Here is a 19,689-nt window from a genome sequence, read left to right as displayed (position 1 = left end):
TTAGCTCAGGGCAAATCTTTCTCAGCAAAAAAAAAAAAAAAAAGTTCTCAATATATGTCAGGCGTTATTATTGCTATTATTATTATATTTATTATTACTGTAGAAGTTCTGGAACACCAAGATGAAACAGCTATTGTTAATTTGGCAGACCATAGGGAACACTAAAGGTTTCTAGGTAAAGGTATAACATGATCTGTTGTTTGTTGAATTATATCTCTCAAAAAGATATGCTCAAGTCCTAACCCCTGGTACCTGTGAATATGACCTTATTTGGAAGTAGGGTCTTTGCAGATGGAATCAAGTAAAGATGAGGTCATACTGGAGCAGTGTAGGCCCTTAATCCAATATGACTGCCTGGTATCTTTACAAAAACAAGAGTAGAGACACAAACACACAGGGAGAATGTCATGTAATGAAGGAAGCAGAGATGTGAGTGACACATCTACAAGCCAAGGAACAGTACCAGAAGTTAGAAAGAGGCAAGGAAGGATCTTCCCCTGGAGCCTTCAGAGAGAGCACAGCCCTGTAACACTCTGATTTTGGACTTCTAGCCTTCAGAACTGTGAGAGAATAAATTTCTGTTGTTATGAGCCACCCACATTGTGGGGCTTTGTTATGGCAGCCCTAAGAAACTTTTAGAAAGATCATGCTGGTAGCAGGATAGAGGAGGAACTAGAGGAAGATTTGGAGGGTGCTGCAACAGTCCAGATGACAGGTGACCAAACGCCTGACTTAGTGTACTACTATAGGCGTGAAAAAGTGGGCTAGAGTTAGAAGACGCGGAGGCAGAATCTAAAGGATTTAGCAACCGAGTGGTCAATAAGAGAACTGAGTAAAAAGAGTCAAAGGCAACTTGGAGATTCCAAATTGAGGTGTTCAGAGAAGCAATGAGAAGAAATTCTATAATCTTATGTGCCTTCAGTACATCAGAAACCCATCAGAAATCAGCATTAATGCCAAATAGCCAACTCAGTGGCCTCCGTTCTTTGGAAGGGCCCTCTGCAGAGGAGGGTCTGGGCCCCGACCTAGTTTTCACTGAAGCCCAACAATGCCATTGTGCTAGCCACTGGATGTTTGTTGGTCGGCTCCAAACACAAAGGCTAGCAGACATCCCATCCTGCTAGTTTGGTTTAAAGAAGAAAAGAAAGCTTTGTTACTGCCCTGGGTAATTCCAGGACAGGCATCCCAAGAGTGCCCTGTGGGAGGCTTGTGCTCCAAAGGAGCCTCCTGTTCTCAGCTCGAGGTTCCACAGCCACTACAAGTGTACATCCGTACATCTGCCAAGGCCTAAGTTTGCCACGGTTCAGCCTCTACTGCAGGAGGTCCACCAGGGCCTGCCTGACTAAACAGTCGGTGGTAATGAACTGATTCAAAGAGAAAGGGAACCCAAAGTTTGTTTCAGAATATTTAAATGCTTCATTCTCTCTACTTTGATATATGCTTACCTACTGCACAGAATGCTCTTCTTCCCCTTCATAGCTTTGCTAATTCTCACTCATCCTTCCAAGTCCAGCTCGAGCCTCTTATTTTGGAAAGCATTTCCTGTGCCCTATCCCATACTTTGTGCTACTTTAGCCCCCTGTATGTATTTCCACTATTGCTTATCACATTGTAGTCTAACCTTGATGGCAGGGACCAGGTCTTTCTCAACTTTGTAAGTCCACTATCCAGTGAAGTGAACAATAAATTGTTGAATGAACAAATGATCAAGTACATTTAAATAAATGGAGGCAGGCTGTAAGTTCCTTGTTTTATTGGAAGCCCTCCCAATTCAGTCATTAATATAATTTAAGATCAAAAAGAGAAACAAGCTTTTAGAGGAATCTTCTGATAAATACCATGCAAAACAAACACCTTAAAAATGCCTACTATATGGCAGATACTATGGTAGCATTGGATATAAAGTGAAATACAAAACAGTCTGTTTAACCATTCAGTAATATGAAATTCTGAGGATCCTTTTACCACCCTATCAGCAGACTCTTTAAAGTGGCCAGAATCACATGGACTAAAAAATATAACAGATCTCCTTTTGGAAATTACAGAAGATATTTCTTTTATCAGCAGCTGAAAGCCAAGTAGAAGAACCCATGAAGCTATCTCCCCTGCTTCCCTCACACTTCCCACAGACACTCGGTATGAACCCATTCACCACTTTAAGAACATAACTTTGTTTAATGTACCTGAAGTAGTATGAGTGTTTATCTATGCATGTAAGGTATTATAAACATCAACATGACTTTACCCACAAGATTCAAAAAAAGTATGATTAAGCTTTCCCCACAGATTTTTAACTCTTACATCAAACATCTCATAATCAAAATCAAATTTGTTTAAACAAAGTAAACATTAAAAGATAAATCTTTAGAATAAATCTTCTCAAAGAAATAAACTAAGATAATACTAAGACTGTTCCCTTTACCCTATGAAGCTTTAATAGCAATCAGTGGTCTCAGCAAGGATTTAAGGTCAGGCCAGCGCTCCTGACCACCTCATGCAGTCTGCTTCCCTATCCCCAAATACATACTAACTCTACCAGCGACATGGCTACTGGGGTCATGTTTAAGAGAGTTCTTCCCTCCAGCTTGCTACCCTACGTCTATTACAACCCCACACTCTCCTGATTCAGACAAAAATCTCTGACATTCACCTGGTAATTGGGCTCAGAGTGAACAAAGCAAGCCATTAAGGAAGACAAAGCACCTTCTCTGCCCAAAAGATCTGAGGAGGAGGGGCCTGACAGTGGACAAAATGAAACTAGAAACCAAAATAGGTTAAGTTTCTAATTAAGGTGATTTATATCAAAGGAGACTCTGTCCTCAAATGAACCAATTATTTCTTCTACTTCCTTTGCCTACTTGGCGTCTGTATAAGGAAGAACTCAAGCAGAAGTTCAAGGAGGTAAACTACAAGCTCAAATGGTATCTTCTAGTGGCAAATGGTAGGGAGGCAGGTCAAAAGAGAGGAAAGGTTTCCAATTTGCTATGTGGAAGACAGCTTCCCAGCCCAATAGTCACTTCAAGTGCAGGCAGAAATCTCCCCTGAAAGCTAAGGGTCAGACAGGTAACTAAATACCCTTAAGTTCACAGAAATTCATAGACTACTTGGAGTTATCAAAAGAAGGGGGAGGGAAAGAAGATCCAGCCAGTTCTGGTTCTACTGCAGAGAAAACAACTTTGAGGTCTAGTGTACACATAAATATCTACGTCCTCAAGGAAAAAGGGAGAGCCTTTTCTTTTCCTTGGTTTCAGACAATCTCAAGCGTCAGAAGGATGCGCCCTCTTTAATGAGAGAGTAAATAAGAAAAATCAGATGGTTAATCTTGAGTGAAGTCAGTCTAGATTTATTTTACCAACTTGTTCAAAATTATCTTTCCTCTGTCAGCCACTGGGACTCTCTAGGAAGCAGCTAAGGGTGGTCTCAGACCAACTCTCAATTCAAGCAAAGCAGCAGATCTGGATATGATGTCATTCCGAAGGGTTTTGCGGGTTCTAAATTGTAAAAATTTCCCCTACATGACTAGAAGCATAGAATGACCATAGCACTGAATTCTGAAATACTTTCCAAATAAATTCAGAAAGTCCAAACTTCACTTCAAGAGTTCATTGAGCAAAGTTCAATGCTGTGCCTAGATCAGTGTCTGGGAGAGTAGGCCCCAACAAATACTTGTTGAATGAACTAATGAATGAATTCCGTAAAGTGTCCCTAATCATCTATCTACATATAAGGATCACTTCTCCACTCCCCATGAGTCAGTTTTCATCAGCTACTTCAGTCTTCAGAGCTTAGACAAGGGAGGTCTTGTCCAAGGAAGAGCCTTAAGATACAACAGTGTGCTGTCCTTAAAAGGCTCAGACAAAGATTGAGTCTGGTCTTCTATAGTGAAGACACTATGCCAATTACAGTATTATGTTCAAAAAAATATTTCTCAGGTAAGACACACACAGCTGAGGGAGGCCAGGTAGTCCAGCTGCACTCTCCAAGTTTTCCACATCTCAGTAAATGGGACCACCACCTACACCTATACCTAGAAACTGGGCATCATTTGATTCCTTACTCTCCTCCTTATCAAAGTCACTACCAAGACCTTGTGCTTCCATTTCTAAAACAGATCTTTAAACATCTTCACAGATACCACCCCAGTTCAAGCTACCCACATGTCTCATATAATGTCTAATGTAAGTTTCTCCTTACTTGTCTCCTTGCCTATACTTTTGTCCCTCTACAATCTATTCTTCGCAGAGCAGCTGAAGTGCTATTTTTAAAATACAAATTGTATCATATTACTCTTCTGTCTAAAATCCTTCAATGGCTTCCTGCTGTATTTAAAATAAAATTCAAAATCCTTACCATGGCCTGCAAGGTCTAGCCTCTATCTATCTCTCAAAATTTTAATCTTCTTCTATCTGATCTTCATGAATATCTCCTTACCTTTTAGGTACTCTCAGAAAAGTATTTCTGCGACCCTATGTACAGCATAAGTTAGTCGGTACCAAAAAATATATACATTAGATTGTCCTTGTTTATTTCACTTGCCATAGATAGATAAATTTTTTCAAAGGTACATGTTCACGGGGAAAACAATGCTCAAGGATATGGAATAACAATATAATATGATGGAATAGACCTGAAAGGCAATCCAATCTAAGCCCCATATCATACAGTTTCCTTCTATAGCATCCTTGCCAGATGGCCAAAGTAATTCATGGTAGCTTTATCAAGAGAAACAAGTTAGTGAAGAGAATAAGAATCACACTAGGGGCCAGCCCGGTGGCATAGCAGTTAAGTGCGCACGTTCTGCTTTGGTAGCCGGGGTTCGCTGGTTTGGATCCTGGGTGTGGACACGGTACTGCTTGGCAAGCCATGCTGTGGTAGGTGTCCCACATAGAAAGTAGAGGCAGATGGGCACGGATGTTAGCTCAGGGCCAGTCTTCCTCAGCAAAAAGAGGAGGATTGGCAGCCGATGTTAGCTCAGGGCTAATCTTCCTCAAAAAAAAAAAAAGAATCACACTAAACACAACTGTCCTCCTTAACTGTGGCACCCTCTAGCTAACTCTCCAGTCTCCCAATATCTAAGAACTTGGTCTTTAGTTTCCTTAGCTTGATGGAAAAACAGTGTCTGAAGGAGCCTGACTACTTCCTCCACCCAACCCCTACCTCTTCAATGACCTGCTTTCTATTTGTTAGACACAAGCAATTACTATAGGAAGGTGAAATGTGCTAAAACGAGCATGTTAAGGAAAGAAATGCTTATGATTGTCTTTGGAAATCACTGATTTAAGAATTTTCTATCTAAGCAAACAATGGTGACTGTGATAACAAGAAAAGACCCACATAAAGAGCAAGCAAACACAGAAAGTGCAGACAGTGATTATGGATCAGGTGTACGAATGCTGAAATGTCCTTGAGTAGTAAGAATATGTGAGAGGCATATTGAGAGACCACCCTCCTCTCATTGTCCTACTTGCTACAGAATCCAAAGTAGGAACAGCTCTCAAGAGCCAACACAGATCTAATTCCTGTGAATGAAACCACTTAGGAAGTTAAGAAAACATACTAGGGGCCAGCCCTGTGGCCGAGTGGTTAAGTTCGCACACTCTGCTTCTGAGGCCCAGGGTTTCACAGGTTCGGATCCTGGGCATGGACCTAGCACTGCTCACCAGGCCATGCTGAGGCGGCGTCCCACATAGCTCAACCAGAAGCACCTACAACTAGAATATACAACTACGTACTGGGGGGCTTTGGGGAGAAGGAGAAAAAAAAGATTGGCAACAGATATTAGCTCAGGTGCCAATCTTAAAAAAGAAAAAGAAAAAAATCCCATTACTGCCATTTAACAAAAACAACAAAGGAAACACACTAGTCAAAACTTCTATTAGAATCAGTTTTAGCTTAAACTCAAAAAGAGCTCTATGAATCCAATTGCTACACTAGTTTCAAAATCATGGAGAGGATTAGGAGAAAGATTAGCTAGAAATCCCCTAAAGCATTTTCTAAATCCTTCTGCTGTCCTATCACTACCAACACTATGAAAAGATTCATCAAGTGGATGGCCAAAAGGACCTGGAAAGAGCCAGATGTTTTTGTGGCTAACAGTTTAATTGCTAGAAGCTCAAATGTTGGGAAGCAGTATTCATTCATTCATCCATTTATCCATTCACCCAACTAATATTTATTGCATGCTTTTATGAGCCAGTTACTGAAGATTCAGAAGTGAACAAAACAGCCAAGCCCAAGATGTTTAAAGTTTAGTAAACGCAAGTTTATAGTCAGCCAGAACTTGATTCAAATTCCAGCTCCACTACTTAGTTCAGAGACCTTAGGTAAATTAATTTCTTTCTGAGCCTCAGATTTCTCATCTGTAAAATGGGGAAAATACTACCTATTTCATGGGATTGTGTGATAATTAAACAATATGTAGAGAGAGAGAGACGATAAAAAAGCTTAGCAGGCCCTGGCACATAGAAAGCATTTAGTAAAAAATAAAGACTTAACTAATGATTTTTCATTATTATTACTCAGGAAGTAATACAACAGTTGAAAAATGCCTCCTTCCAAATCAATGAAATGTTTCCTGATCAGAAAAGGCTGATAAACAGGTTCTGAACAAGGAAGGTATCACTCAGAGTACTCCTTGGAATTCTGATGTTCCATAAAGTTATCTCCACTTGGATGTCCAATAAATGTCTCAAACTCAACCTGTTCAAAGCAGAACTCTTGATCATCTCCCATCTTGTACCTCCTATAGTCTTCTCCATCTCCAATAACAGCAACTCTATCCTTCAAGTGTTCAGGCCAAAATATCTCAGAGTTATCTTTGATTTCTTTCATCTTCTCACATCCCATACCCAATGCATCAGGAAAGCCTGTTTTCTCTACTTTCAAAATAGATGCAGATACACCAGCTCCACTGCTACCACTCTGCTCCAAGTTATCATCATCTCTCATCTTTTTTGCAGTCTTTATTTATTGCACAGACTTCTGCAACAGCATCTTAACTAGTCTTCCTGCTTTCACTCTTGCCTCCTTTGCAGTCTATTCACCACATAGTAGCCAGAGTGATCCTGTTAAAATATGTCACATGATGTCATACCTCTACTCAAAAACCCCCAAAGACTTCACAATTCGTCCTGAGTAAAAGCTGAAGTTCTTACAATGATCTCTAAGTTTCTATGGGATCTGGCCCGTGTTTCCTCTCTGACCCCATGTACAACTGTTCTTTTTACTCTCTCTGCTGCAGCCACATCACCCTCCTTGGAGTTCTTCAACCACACCAGGCACATTTCTGCTTCCATTTCTTTGCAGTTGGTGTTCCCACTGCCTAGAATACTCTTTCTGCAGATATTCACACAGCTGGTTCCCTTACCTCCTTAATTTTTGCCTCTTTTGTGAGACCTTTCCTGTCCACATATTTGAAATTGTAAACCCCATAGCACTTGACAGCATACATATTACAACTTGTTTTCTTGTTTAGTCTAACTCCTCTGCCCACCCCCTGCTGATTACAATGTAAATTTCATGAGGGCAGAAATTATCATTTGTTCATTATTATATCCCCAGTACCTGGAATAGTGCTGGACACATAGCAGGAGCCCAATAAATATTTTGGAATGAATAAATGAGCCAGAAGCAAGTGAGCAAGTCAGGGGAAAACTGCTTTAAGAATAAAGTAAACTAAATGAACTCTTCTATTATTTGTGGGTTAGACTGCCAAACTCAAATTCTTGTTTCTCAAATGTCATAGAGAGTTACTAAAAATAAGGGCAGAAAACACGTACCACATTTAGAGATTTTTTATTACTAAATGACCAAACCAAAGAATTAAATAAAAGCTACCTTTTTCAAAAGTAAAGAGGATACCAACATGTATTTATAGGAGCACTTTTAGCTATTTTTATAAGCATAAATGAAATAAATAAAATTCTAATTGTGAAAGAACTTGAGATATAACATTTCACACTTTGTTTTTTTTAATGTGTGTGAGGAAGACTGGCCCTGAGCTAACATCTGTTGCCACTCTTCCTCTTTTTGCTTGAGGAAAATTGGTGCTGAGCTAACATCTGTGCCAATTTTCCTCTATTTTACATGGGATACCACCACAGCATGGCTTGTCAAGTGGTGCTATGTCCGTGTCCAGGATCTGAATCTGCAAACCTTGGGCTGCCAAAGCGGAGCACATGAACTTAACCACTAAGCCACCGGGCCAGCCCCATTTCAAATTATTTTTTACTTCTGGCTCTTTCCACTGGAGCTAATTCAGCATTCTTAGAGCTGGTTCTACACTAAACAATCAACTATGAACACAACCTAAACATATATTATGGGCCCAGCCACACAGGGCATTTTTATGGGACCTATTTAAAAGACTACACTCCATTAGAGAACCTGGGATTTGACATGAGTTGGAAAGTGGGAGGGAGAAGAGAAGGGCATTCCAGGTCCTGGAAGGCACATCTAAGGCCAGCATGTGTAGAAGACAGCAAAAAGACCCACGTAACTAAAGGGAGAGATTCTATTCTGAAATCAGAGTAGAGAGAGTCTCGAATGCTAAACAGAAGTTTTTAAACAGAAGCCTCACATTATCAAAGTATGCCTAATGAGGATTATTGGAGTAGTAGTTTATCAAATTGAAGCAAAGAAAGACTAGAGACGGGAAAACCAGCCACAAAGTATTTGTAGGAAGCCAGCCATGGAAGAAGATCATGGCAGGGAAAGAAGAATCAGAAAGAGATCACCAAGAAAATAGGATAGGAATGGGAACTGATTAAATTTAAGAGATGAGAAAAAGTCAAAACTAACTCCATATTTTTTATTTGGAGGAACGAGGATTCTAACAATAGAAAATGATAAGACTGAAAATGGTGACAACTAACTGATCTAAGTTGTATTTGAAATACTAGCAAAATAATTGAATGGAAAATAGGAAATGACAGAAAAAAGGAATATGAATTATAATGAATAACAACTATTACTATATGGAGATCTGAGAGTTAACAGCTTGGAGTAACACCTGGATGTTAAAAAATGGTTTCTAGGGCCAGCCTGGCGGCGCAGCAGTTAAGTTAGCACATTCTGCTTTGGCGGCCCATGATTCGCTGGTTTGGATCACAGATGCGGACTTGCACACCGCTTGTCAAGCCATGTTGTGGCAGGTGTCCCACATATAAAGTAGAGGCAGATGGGCACGGATGTTAACTCAGGGCCAGTCTTCCTCAGCAAAAAGAGGAGAATTGGCAGCAGATGTTAGCTCAGGACTAATCTTCCTCAAAAAAAAAAAAAAAAGGTGAAAAATAGTTTCTAAGTAAGGGCATAGTAAGAAATTTCTCACTTCCCAGTCACTAAATACTGAGTTCATGAAAGACACTACAGTGGAATAAAAATGGTCATTGAGATACAGAAACTAATAATTCCTCTCCCCTTGAACCAGAACTGACCAACAGTATGCAGCTTAAGTGACATTCTGGAACTTCCAAAGCTAGGTTGTAAGAAGTCTTGCAGCTTCCACTCGGACGGCTTGTACTTCTCACCAGTCACCAGGTAAAAAGTCTAACTATCCTAAGATCACCAAGCTCAAGCCATACAGAGATGACCTAGAGAGTGAGACACCATGTAGTGAAAAAGAGGAGCCCAGGAGCACCATGGCACAAGGCATGTGAATGAAGCAGCCATCTTGGAAGTGGGTCCTCCAGCTCAGCTACCCCAGCTGACACAGGTGGATCAGAGACCCAGCAAAGCCCTTCCAAATTCCTGACCTACAAAATCACAAGCAAAGTAACACAGGTGCTTTAAGTCATTAAGTTTCAGAGTAGTTTGTTATGCACCAACAAACAGGGGAACAGGCTTCTTTGTTATCCTGATAAGTAGCCTACAGTAGATTCACTCAAAGTGGTACAAATAAAGTGAATCTCTTTCTTCCCTTGCAGATGCTAATACACATTTTTGTCATTTCCCCTACCCTCATCATTCCTTTAGGAAACCCTGAATTAGAGAAGCAATCGTTGGTATCTTTGGCGTGTCCTCTTAACTACCATGAAGTATTAATCTCCCTAAAGCTACTCTATGCTTGAAAGATAGGTATTGCCATGCTGCCAAAGTTAACCCATGCCAGGCACCAGACAATTTCACATCTGGCTCAAGGTAAATAAGGTGAAAATGCTCTGTACTGGGCCACACAAAAACAAGAAAAAAAGCAGGCAAAACTAATGGCAATATAACAGCACATCAAGAAACTGGAATCAGGGTCTGGCTGCTCATTTTTATAAATAATGCATGAGTTTGGTCACTGAACCCACAGTTTCCTTTCACTGTAAGCTCTCTGACTATATAAGGCTTCTTATAAGTCTGACAGAAACCAACTCAGAAACAACACATTTCAACCCACATAAACAAGGAATTTCCGAAGTAACTATCTTCCAACAAAGAAAGAAGGTGTGGAGTGGGAATGGAAAAGGTGAGTGAGCAGAGGAGGAGGGCTATCTGAGTAAAAAATTATCTTCAGCTGCCTGCAGGGCTGACCCATGCCCTCGTGAGCGAAGAGCATTTCTTTCAGTACCAAGTATCTGCCTGACTGAGGTGACTTTGCTGTCAAGAGACTGAGTCACCTCACCAGGCCAAGCAACTGCTGTGTTCATAACTGAGTGGTTCTCATTGCCAGAGTGGAAAAAAAGAATAGTTTCTCCATTGCAGAAAAGGCAAGAGAGACCCCAAGATATCCTACCTGGCAAGCAACTCTTTTGCTGACTCCTTTGACCAGAGAGTCACTTGAACCTCTGCCCCACAACCTTATACCTTACTCATTCCCCCAATTCCCAATCTTCTAGGAGCTGAGAGGTTCCCCAAACTATTTGATTATGAGGATATTTCCCTCTTCGTGCCTTTCTTAACAAGCTTAAAAAGAAAAGCGTTATGAGATGATGCATAATCTGTCCAGCAGCATCTCTCTCCTCTCTTTCTTTGACTCCCCCCACCTCCATCTTGGATATGGAAGAGAAAACATATAGTATGTAAGTTGGTGGCAACTACTTTTTGATTATAAATGATAGCAAACCTTAGGATGAAGCTGACAATGTAAAGATAAAGAGATGGATGGGGCTGGCCCTGTGGCCGAGTGGTTAAGTTCATGAGCTCCGCTGCAGGCGGCTCAGTGTTTCATTGGTTCAAATCCTGGGTGCGGACATGGCACTGCTCGTCAAACCACGCTGAGGCAGCGTCCCACATGCCACAACTAGAAGGACCCACAACGAAGAATATACAACTATGTACCAGGGGGCTTTGGGGAGAAAAAGGAAAAAGTAAAATCTTTAAAAAAACAAAAAAAGAGATGGAAAGATATGGGATCTCTGGATAACATCTATTTAGCTGCTGATTAAACCAACCCTTAAGCTAATAAACTGGTGGAATTCCAGTTATATGAGCCCTTTTGTTGTTTAAGGCCATTTAACTATTTTCTGTTACTTGTACTCAAACACATTCTAAAATACTCAATAACTAGGAAATCTCTTTTCAAATAACCCAAAATATATAAAAAGTTAGTCAGAATTGAACTCCACAAATACTACACATACAAGAACCTATGCTGGGGCTGGCCCGGTGGTGCAGCGGTTAAGTTCGCATGTTCTGCTTCTCGGCGGCCCAGGGTTCGCTGGTGCAGATCCCGGGTGCAGACATGGCACCGCTTGGCAAAAGCCATGCTGTGGTAGGCATCCCACGTATAAAGTAGAGGAAGATGGGCACGGATGTTAGCTCAGGGTCAGTCTTCCTCGGCAAAAAGAGGAGGATTGGCAACAGATGTTAGCTCAGGGCTAATCTTCCTCAAAAAAAAAAAAAATAATAATAATAACTGGTAGTTATGATTTTTAAAATGAGAGAAAAATCTTTACCCTCAGTAAAGTAAGCAGGGTAGAAAAGACAAATAGTTCTTCTTTTGTTTTTTTTTTTTTTTTTTTGAGGAAGATAAGCCCTGAGCTAACATCTGCTGCCAATCCTCCTCTTTTTGCTGAGGAAGACTGGCCCTGAGTTAACATCCGTGCCCATCTTCCTCTACTTTATATGTGGGACGTCTGCCACAGCATGGCTTACCAAGCAGTACCATGTTCACACCCGGGATCCAAACCAGCAAACCCTGGGCCACCGAAGCAGAACATGCACACTTAACCACTGCACCACCGGGCCAGCTCAAGACAAATAATTCTGATCTGCTGATTGGAATATTTACAGAGCATGGGAGACTACAACAATGGTTCCAATTCTCTACCCCTTACTGAATCCATGCCCTTTGACGTGTAACTTTGTAGTATGCTCCCAATGTGGACTCAGGTATGTCACTTGCTTTGTCCAATGGGATACTGGCCAAGCAAACTTGAACATAAGTGGAATCATGAAAAGTGCTTGTGCAAATGGACTAGCATACTCTTGTTATTTTGGTATCATTTTTAAAAGGACATATCCAAGCTAGCCCACTGGTTCCAGAAGGAGGATGAGAAACAGCTGTAGCAAGGCTGCCGCAGCAAGGCCCAACCTAGAGCAGACCATCAGCTGACCTGCAGATACATGAGTGAGCCCAAGAGAGGCCAGCAGAACTGCCCACTGGGCCCAGCTCAGCTCAGCTGAATGCTGCAGACATATGAGAAATAAATGTTTATGCATGCTTTTGAGGTTTTGTGGTTGGATACTATATAGCAATAGTTAACTGACACATAGGGTTATATTTTCTGTCTTTAAAAACCAAAGATTTCCACTTCCTTGATACTCATGACTAAATGAAAGACAAGGTTAGGTCTTCTGGGTCAAAGACATACTGTAGGACTATTCCTACTCAATACAATATGGATTCTTAACTCAACTCATTAAACTTAAAAGGTTCTGTCTACCCTTTTATAAAACTGCTTTCTCTTTAACAAGTCATTTGCTTAAAAACTCAGAAGTCTAATCTTACTACAGGCAGTTTTAAAAAAAACACATCTAAGCGTCTGACTATTCCAAGTTAAATTAATGTCTACAATTATAAGGAAGACTTGTGGAAATAGTTCAAGCCAAGAAAAGTCCAGATCACTACTGTATATGAGAAATATTCTTCCTAATAATAGCAATACTTTACAGACATTAACAAGAGCTATGCTTGTCTACTGTAATTATTGACAAACTATTTTAAGAGAAAGAATGATGCTCACATTACTGTAGAGGGCAGGCATTCCATCAATCAAGAAATATTTACTAAATGCCATCCCAGTTCCAAGTCCTGTGCTAGATGTTATTAGTAATTTATTTTTATGATCCTCAGTGAAACCAATAGATGTGCTGCCAAGTCAGACTATAAGGTAATTAAATGTAGGAATCCCCAGAGAGCTATGTCATGATGGCCTTTGCTGATTCCCTTCTGAAAACAACCAAGAACATCTGGATATTTGGGCTTCATGACCATCAGCCTATGAACATCATAATATAAATTATTAATATCATAAGCTATGTCAATATCTCATTAATGGTACTGAAAATTCTCTTTCACAAAGCACACACTATATGTTGTATATTGCTATAAACAAGCTAACAAGCAACAGAAAACATTATTTAAGTGGAACATGGTCAAAAGAACGTTGCATTATGATCATTCATTTCTGCCATTTCCACTACACTCCATTTCTAAATTTGCAACATGATCACAGATTTTAAAGCAGGTTCTTCTTTGTCAGCAAAACCAACACACAAGCCATTCCAATAAACTCACATTTCAGAGAACAATGATATAAACATGGAGTGCACAAACATTTTTACAACTATTAGTGTCAGAGCTCTGGCAGATATAGATGACTTGAGAAAAGGAGAGAATTTGGTCTCTGAAGAATTTACAGACTCACTTCTGAGATAAGAAATACACAGAAAATGTTTCTTGATCTGGGATGTTGGTTATGAGTGTGTTCAATTGCAAAAATCAAGTGAGCTGTACACTTTTTGGATGTGTACTTTTTCTGCTATACTTCAATAAAAGGGGTCTTTTTAAATTTAATGATACTAACAGCAGTATAGATCTAAGTACCAAATGAAAAACATTGACAATTCAAGGAGTTCAGGAGGGACTAATCACTGTTAATAATAAAAGCTGTAATAGTTAAAATGTATGCAGCAACGACTATATGCCAGACACTGCTAAATAAGCATTTTACATTTCATCCTCACAACATTCCTGTGAGGTGATCATCTTAGCAGCAGCATTTGCCACAATTAATTACTCCTTCCTCCTTGAAACTCCTTCTTTCCATTCCAGGCCAACATGCTCTCCTGGTTTTCTTCCTACCTCACTCCTTCTAAATCTGCCCTTCTGAGACTTCTAAAATTAAAATACTCTAGGGCTCAGCCACTAGTCCTCTTCTCTATCTAGTCTCCCTGGGGCAGGTACTATTATTATTATTATTCCCATTTTACAGATGAAAACATTGAGGCACAGAGAGATTCAAACCAAGGCAATCAAGACTTGAGAAGCCATGCTCTTAACCACCTCACCATTCCACCTTCTTTGGCCTTCCATATAAGAGGCAAGCCAGGGGCTGGCCCCATGGCCAAGTGGTTAAGATCACGCACTCTGCTTTGGTGGCCCAGGATTTCGCCAGTTTGGATCCTGGGCACGGACATGACACCGCTCATCAGGCCATGCTGAGGCAGCATCCCACAGAGCACAACTAGAATATACCACTATGTGCTGGGGGGCTTTGGGGTGAAGAAGAAAAAAGAAAAGACTGGCAACAGATGTCAGCTCAGGTGCCAACCTTTCAAAAAAAAAAAGAGGCAAGCCATAGCTAAAAACATCCAACACTCTGGTACCCTCAGTAATTGAGAAAAGAGACAGAGAGTGGGGCACATGGGACGTGCCTTCATAAGATATTAAGGACTAATACCAGGCACTAAGCCAGCAGGAAACCAATACCCCTGGCCAATTCTCTTAAACAATTTTCCTTCCTAAGTTTCTTCACTTTGTCTTTTGGTACTTACTTTTCAAGGAGGAATGTGAAAACATTCTAAAACTTAGATTCTCAAATCTAGAGGTTCATTAGAATAATCTGGGGAGCATTTAAGAATACATATGTGCCCTATGCAGACCTACTAAACCTAGAAAATTCCAGGAATCTGTGTTTCTAAGAAGCACTAAAGCAAATTCTGAAGTTGGTAACTCAGTATCTGAGTTTGGGAAGCTTTTATCCGAGAGAAGATTCTCTCGTCCTCAGAAGCTGAGTAATGACTATTACATATTTATCTGCCTAGAAGAGGCTGAAAATGAAATGAGAATAGAGATGTAAACTGATTCCAAGGAGTAATAAGACCAATCAGGAAATTAGAGCAGCGACAGTGGAATTCTAGATCAGGACACCAAACGTTTCTGCGTAGTCTGGGAATTTACTGCCATGATAGAGTCTGTAGCCAAGTGATGCCATCCCTTAGCTTACAAGGTAGTCAACTGGGCAGCAAGAATCAACATAATATTTGAACACTCCTATTCTCAGAGTACTCAGCAAGTATTATGAGGGAATCCAAGAGTATTAAGAGATATGGCCGTTGTACCCAGGCAACAAAAGAAAGCATTGTTAACACTGTCATTTTTGCATAAACATAAACGCATATACATTTTGCTTATATATGCAAGTAACAATTACTATGGAACCATAAATACTGAAACTAAAGCAAAGTAGTCACTTCAACACACTTACTGAAGTCTTACCTCTGTAAGTGCATGCAATTGTCCTTGATGTACACACACACCCATGAACCTACAAAACAAAACAAAATTTTGTTAAACAAATGAAAAGGTCATGAACATAACTGCCATATAGAGAAATTAGTTTAGTTACCCAGGCATTAGAAACAATCCAATCCTGTACAACCCAGGAGACTCTCAAACTTTGACACCAGGCTGGTAAATGTCTAAGTTTACCATGAAACATCTGGTTGTGACAAGATCGAGTGGTAAAAAAGCAATGGTGGAAGAGTGAGGAGAGTAAGCCTTAAAAATAGCACAGTATAATGGGAAAAGTACCCAACTGGAAGTAAGGAAGCTTGATGCTGGTTTTAGCTCTGCCATTATCTGACTACATGCTTACCAGAAAAAAAAAAGTCATTAACCCTATTTGGGACTCAGTTTACTAATGTAGAAAGTGAGTAGGGGGCCAGCCTGGTGGTGCAGCGGTTAAGTTCGCACTTTCCGCTTCTCAGCGGCCCAGGGTTCGTTGGTTCGGATCCCAGGTGCGGACATGGTGCCACTTGGCAAAAGCCATACTGTGGTAGGTGTCCCACGTATAAAGTAGAGGAAGATGGGCATGGATGTTAGCTCAGGGCCAGTCTTCCTCAGCGAAAAGAGGAGGATTGGTGGCAGATGTTAGCTCAGGGCTAATCTTCCTCAAAAAAAAAAAAAAGAAAGAAAGTAAGTAGGTTGGACTACCCAATCTGAAAGTCTGTAAATTATAAACAACAAACTGGGGTGGAGGGAGCCCACATTTGCTGGATGACAAAAGACTGACTTCCTTAATATAAAAAGAACTTTTCCAAATACGCGACAAAAAAAAGAACCCAATAGAAAAATAAGCAAAAGATACGTACATAATCCACAGAAAAATAAGGATAAATGGCTAATAAAAATATCAAAATGTGCTCTAATTCATTCACAATTAAAGATATGTACATTAAAACAAGGAGATACTGCTTTTTAAATCTATCAAACGAATAAAGATTAAGATTGATAATGCTCAGTCTTGTCCAGAAGGTGAGGAAACAGGAACAGGAAACACTATTGAGTACTTGGCACAACTTTTTCGAAGGGTAATTGATCATATCTAGTAAAAGTTTCATCTGCTCCAACAATTCCACTTCTTGGAATTTATCTTACAAATATACTCAATTTGGGCAAGCAAAAATACATGTAAAAGGACATCTATGTCAGCAGTTTATATGAATCTAAACACCCATAAAAGACTGGTCAGGGGACAGCCCCGTGGCCGAGTGAAGTTTGTGTGCTCTGCTGCAGCAGCCCAGGGCTTCGCTGGTTCGGATCCTGGGCACAGACATGGCACCACCCATCAGGCCACGCTGAGGTGGCATCCACATGCCACAACTAGAAGGACCCACAACTAGAATATACAACTATGTACTGGGGGGATTTGGGAAGAAAAAGCAGAAAGAAAAAACAGAAAAAAAAAAAAAAAACGACTGGTCAAATATTTATGGTATGTTTATAGATTTGGAATACTATATAGCCATTGAAAAGAATGAAGTAGGGCTGGCCCCGTGGCCAAGTGGTTAAGTTCGCGTGCTCTGCTGCAGGCGGCCCAGTGTTTCGTTGGTTCGAATCCTGGGCGCGGACATGGCACTGCTCATCAAGTCACGCTGAGGTGGTGTACCACATGCCACAACTAGAAGGACCCACAACGAAGAATATACAACTGTGTTACCAGGGGGCTTTGGGGAGAAAAAGGAAAAAAATAAAATCTTAAAAAAAAAAAAAGAAAATGCATTAAAAAAAAAAAAAGCAAAGAATGAAATAGATCTTTATGCACTGATATGGGAAGATATCCAAAATATATTGTTAAATGAAAACACTGAGCTACAAATTCTCTTTGTGTAAAAAACTGTATATTAATAGAAAATGTCTAGAAGCACTAATAATAAATGGTACTGAGGCGGTAAAGAGTGATTTTTATTCTTTAGTGTACACACTTACATTATATTTCAAGTTTTTTTCAACCAACAGCTTATATTTATATGTAAAAATAATTTTTAAATAAAACCCAAAAATCAGTGGTCATGATTGATGATGATCATAACGTGGGAGAAGATAAATGTCATAAAGCCAGTGACAATTGGGGTTTGGGTTGCCAAGAAGAAGTCTCATTAACAATACCCAAGTCTCAAGTAAGTTCTAGTTTAGAAGAGCAAAGAAATGGGCAAAGATTGACTACAAGTCAAAGTGAAGGCACAGCAGTGCCTGTGCTGAAAAGGACCATAAAGTTCCCTGAAGGCAGAGTCCAGGTCATTTTCTTCCTTCTGTTCACAGCACCTAACAGTGCCTAGTAAATAGTATGCACACTCAGTAAATGATTGTTGAGTGAAAAGAAACTGAGTGAGGGAGATTGCCTGGTTGGCTATAATATAACAGCAAAGTTTTAAAGACGTGCTGCTTCAACCAAAATTACTAATGTGGAAATTTCAGAGTTTCTCCAAGAGGTGGTTTCTGGACCACTGGTTTTCTCTAAGTACATCCGGAGACTTAACGGCAACTTGAGAAAGGAAAGAACTTAAGGAAAGATCTAAGCAGTACTGAAAATAGGATGCAGGCTCCAACGACTAGTTGAAATTTACCTCTGGCTTGGGAAGAAATGGGAAGTGAGATAGTAGAGTAGTTAAAAGGGCTCTGAAGTTAGAGGGTATGGGTTCAGATCCCACCCCCACTCTTTACTAGGCAAGCATTAGTTTCCCTCTCTGTAATAGATTGTGTCCAGTACATATGATTGTTGGAAAGACTGAACGAAATAATGAATGTAATGTCCACAGCACAGTGAACATAGTTAAGTACATAGTACATACTTAAGAGTTCAAAAATATATACGCAATTATCATAATTATACCTTAGAATCAAAGAATCAAATTTGGTCATGGGTGGCTGGGCAGAAAAGCTGGTTTCTATTAGGCTACTCTCCTCTCCACTCTCCAACCCTTGTCCCTACCTCCACTCCCTGCTTTGTAAAAGTGGGACATTTAACTTCATTCATGTCAGTTTCTTTACTATGAAACTCACTACCTAAAACAGAGAGTGAGTGGGAGGAACGTGGGGCAGGTAAAGTCTAAAGAATCATGAACATAAGTAACACAGAGTGCTAAAGACAGAATCTGGAACGCTGAATGTTTCTGGCCAGCACCGCACAGTGTCTATATGCTATGCAGACAGAGCACTGAGAGTTTCAGCTAACATCAGAAACTAGGTGATTAAAAGAGAGTAAGCTGCACTGGAGCAGAAGAAATCTGGGAAAGATGAATGAGAAGACAACCCATTTAGGCAAGCTGCAGTTGCACAGGCATCTTTAAAATAGGTCACTCTTCTCTAAGTGTTTATACAACTTCCCAATCATTGGAATTATGAGAGTCAGTATGCCACTCATTTACTAAACAATTATTTATTGAGTGGCTACTATGTGCAAGGCATTAGGGACAGGACAGTGAATAAAACAAAGTCCCTGATCTCACAGAACTGTCATTCTAAGGGTCATACTGTTGGAAGGCAATTGGAATAAAAAGTTAAGTGGGTATTTTGCAGAATGTGGTTAAATTGTATGCAAAAATAACTGTTTCTAGTGAGCCTCTTACAGAAAGGATGCTTCTTTGAGATTAAATGGTATCCCTACCTAAGAATTCTTCCCTGTGCTCACAGCTCCTAACAGTCTGTAGCAAATAGTATGCACACTCAGTAAATGATTGTTCAGTGAAAAGAAACTGAGTGAAGTAGAATGCCTCTAGAGAATGAGTCTATTCCCACTACCCCACCATAGCAAAAAGAGGTAAAGTAAAACACGATAAGCTACATTTCTTCCTCCATTACGGCTTTCCAAACTATAATGGGCACTAGCAGGGGTTAGCTAACTATGGCCCACTCCTTGTTTTTATCACTTTTCACTAGGACACAGCCATGGTACTACCGATGGCTGCTCTTGTGCTACA

The 19,689-nt window shown here is 40.2% G+C and overlaps 1 protein-coding gene across 2 annotated transcripts in view; it reads right to left on the bottom strand.

Moving 5' to 3' along the window:
- The window catches only part of TESK2 (testis associated actin remodelling kinase 2), a 129,585-nt gene that overhangs the window by 19,573 nt on the left and 90,323 nt on the right, over positions 1-19,689 (bottom strand). For both annotated transcript variants that reach the window (XM_046661604.1, XM_046661606.1), the window contains exon 4: positions 15,707-15,755. In XM_046661604.1, coding sequence (XP_046517560.1) covers positions 15,707-15,755 — 49 coding nt within the window. The remainder of the gene's footprint in view (positions 1-15,706; positions 15,756-19,689) is intronic.

This window comes from Equus quagga, chromosome 5 (assembly GCF_021613505.1).
Source record: "Equus quagga isolate Etosha38 chromosome 5, UCLA_HA_Equagga_1.0, whole genome shotgun sequence".
Classification (NCBI taxonomy): Eukaryota; Metazoa; Chordata; class Mammalia; order Perissodactyla; family Equidae; genus Equus; species Equus quagga.
The sequence above is the reverse complement of the archived record's forward strand: the minus strand, read 5'-3'. Positions and strand labels throughout refer to the sequence as shown.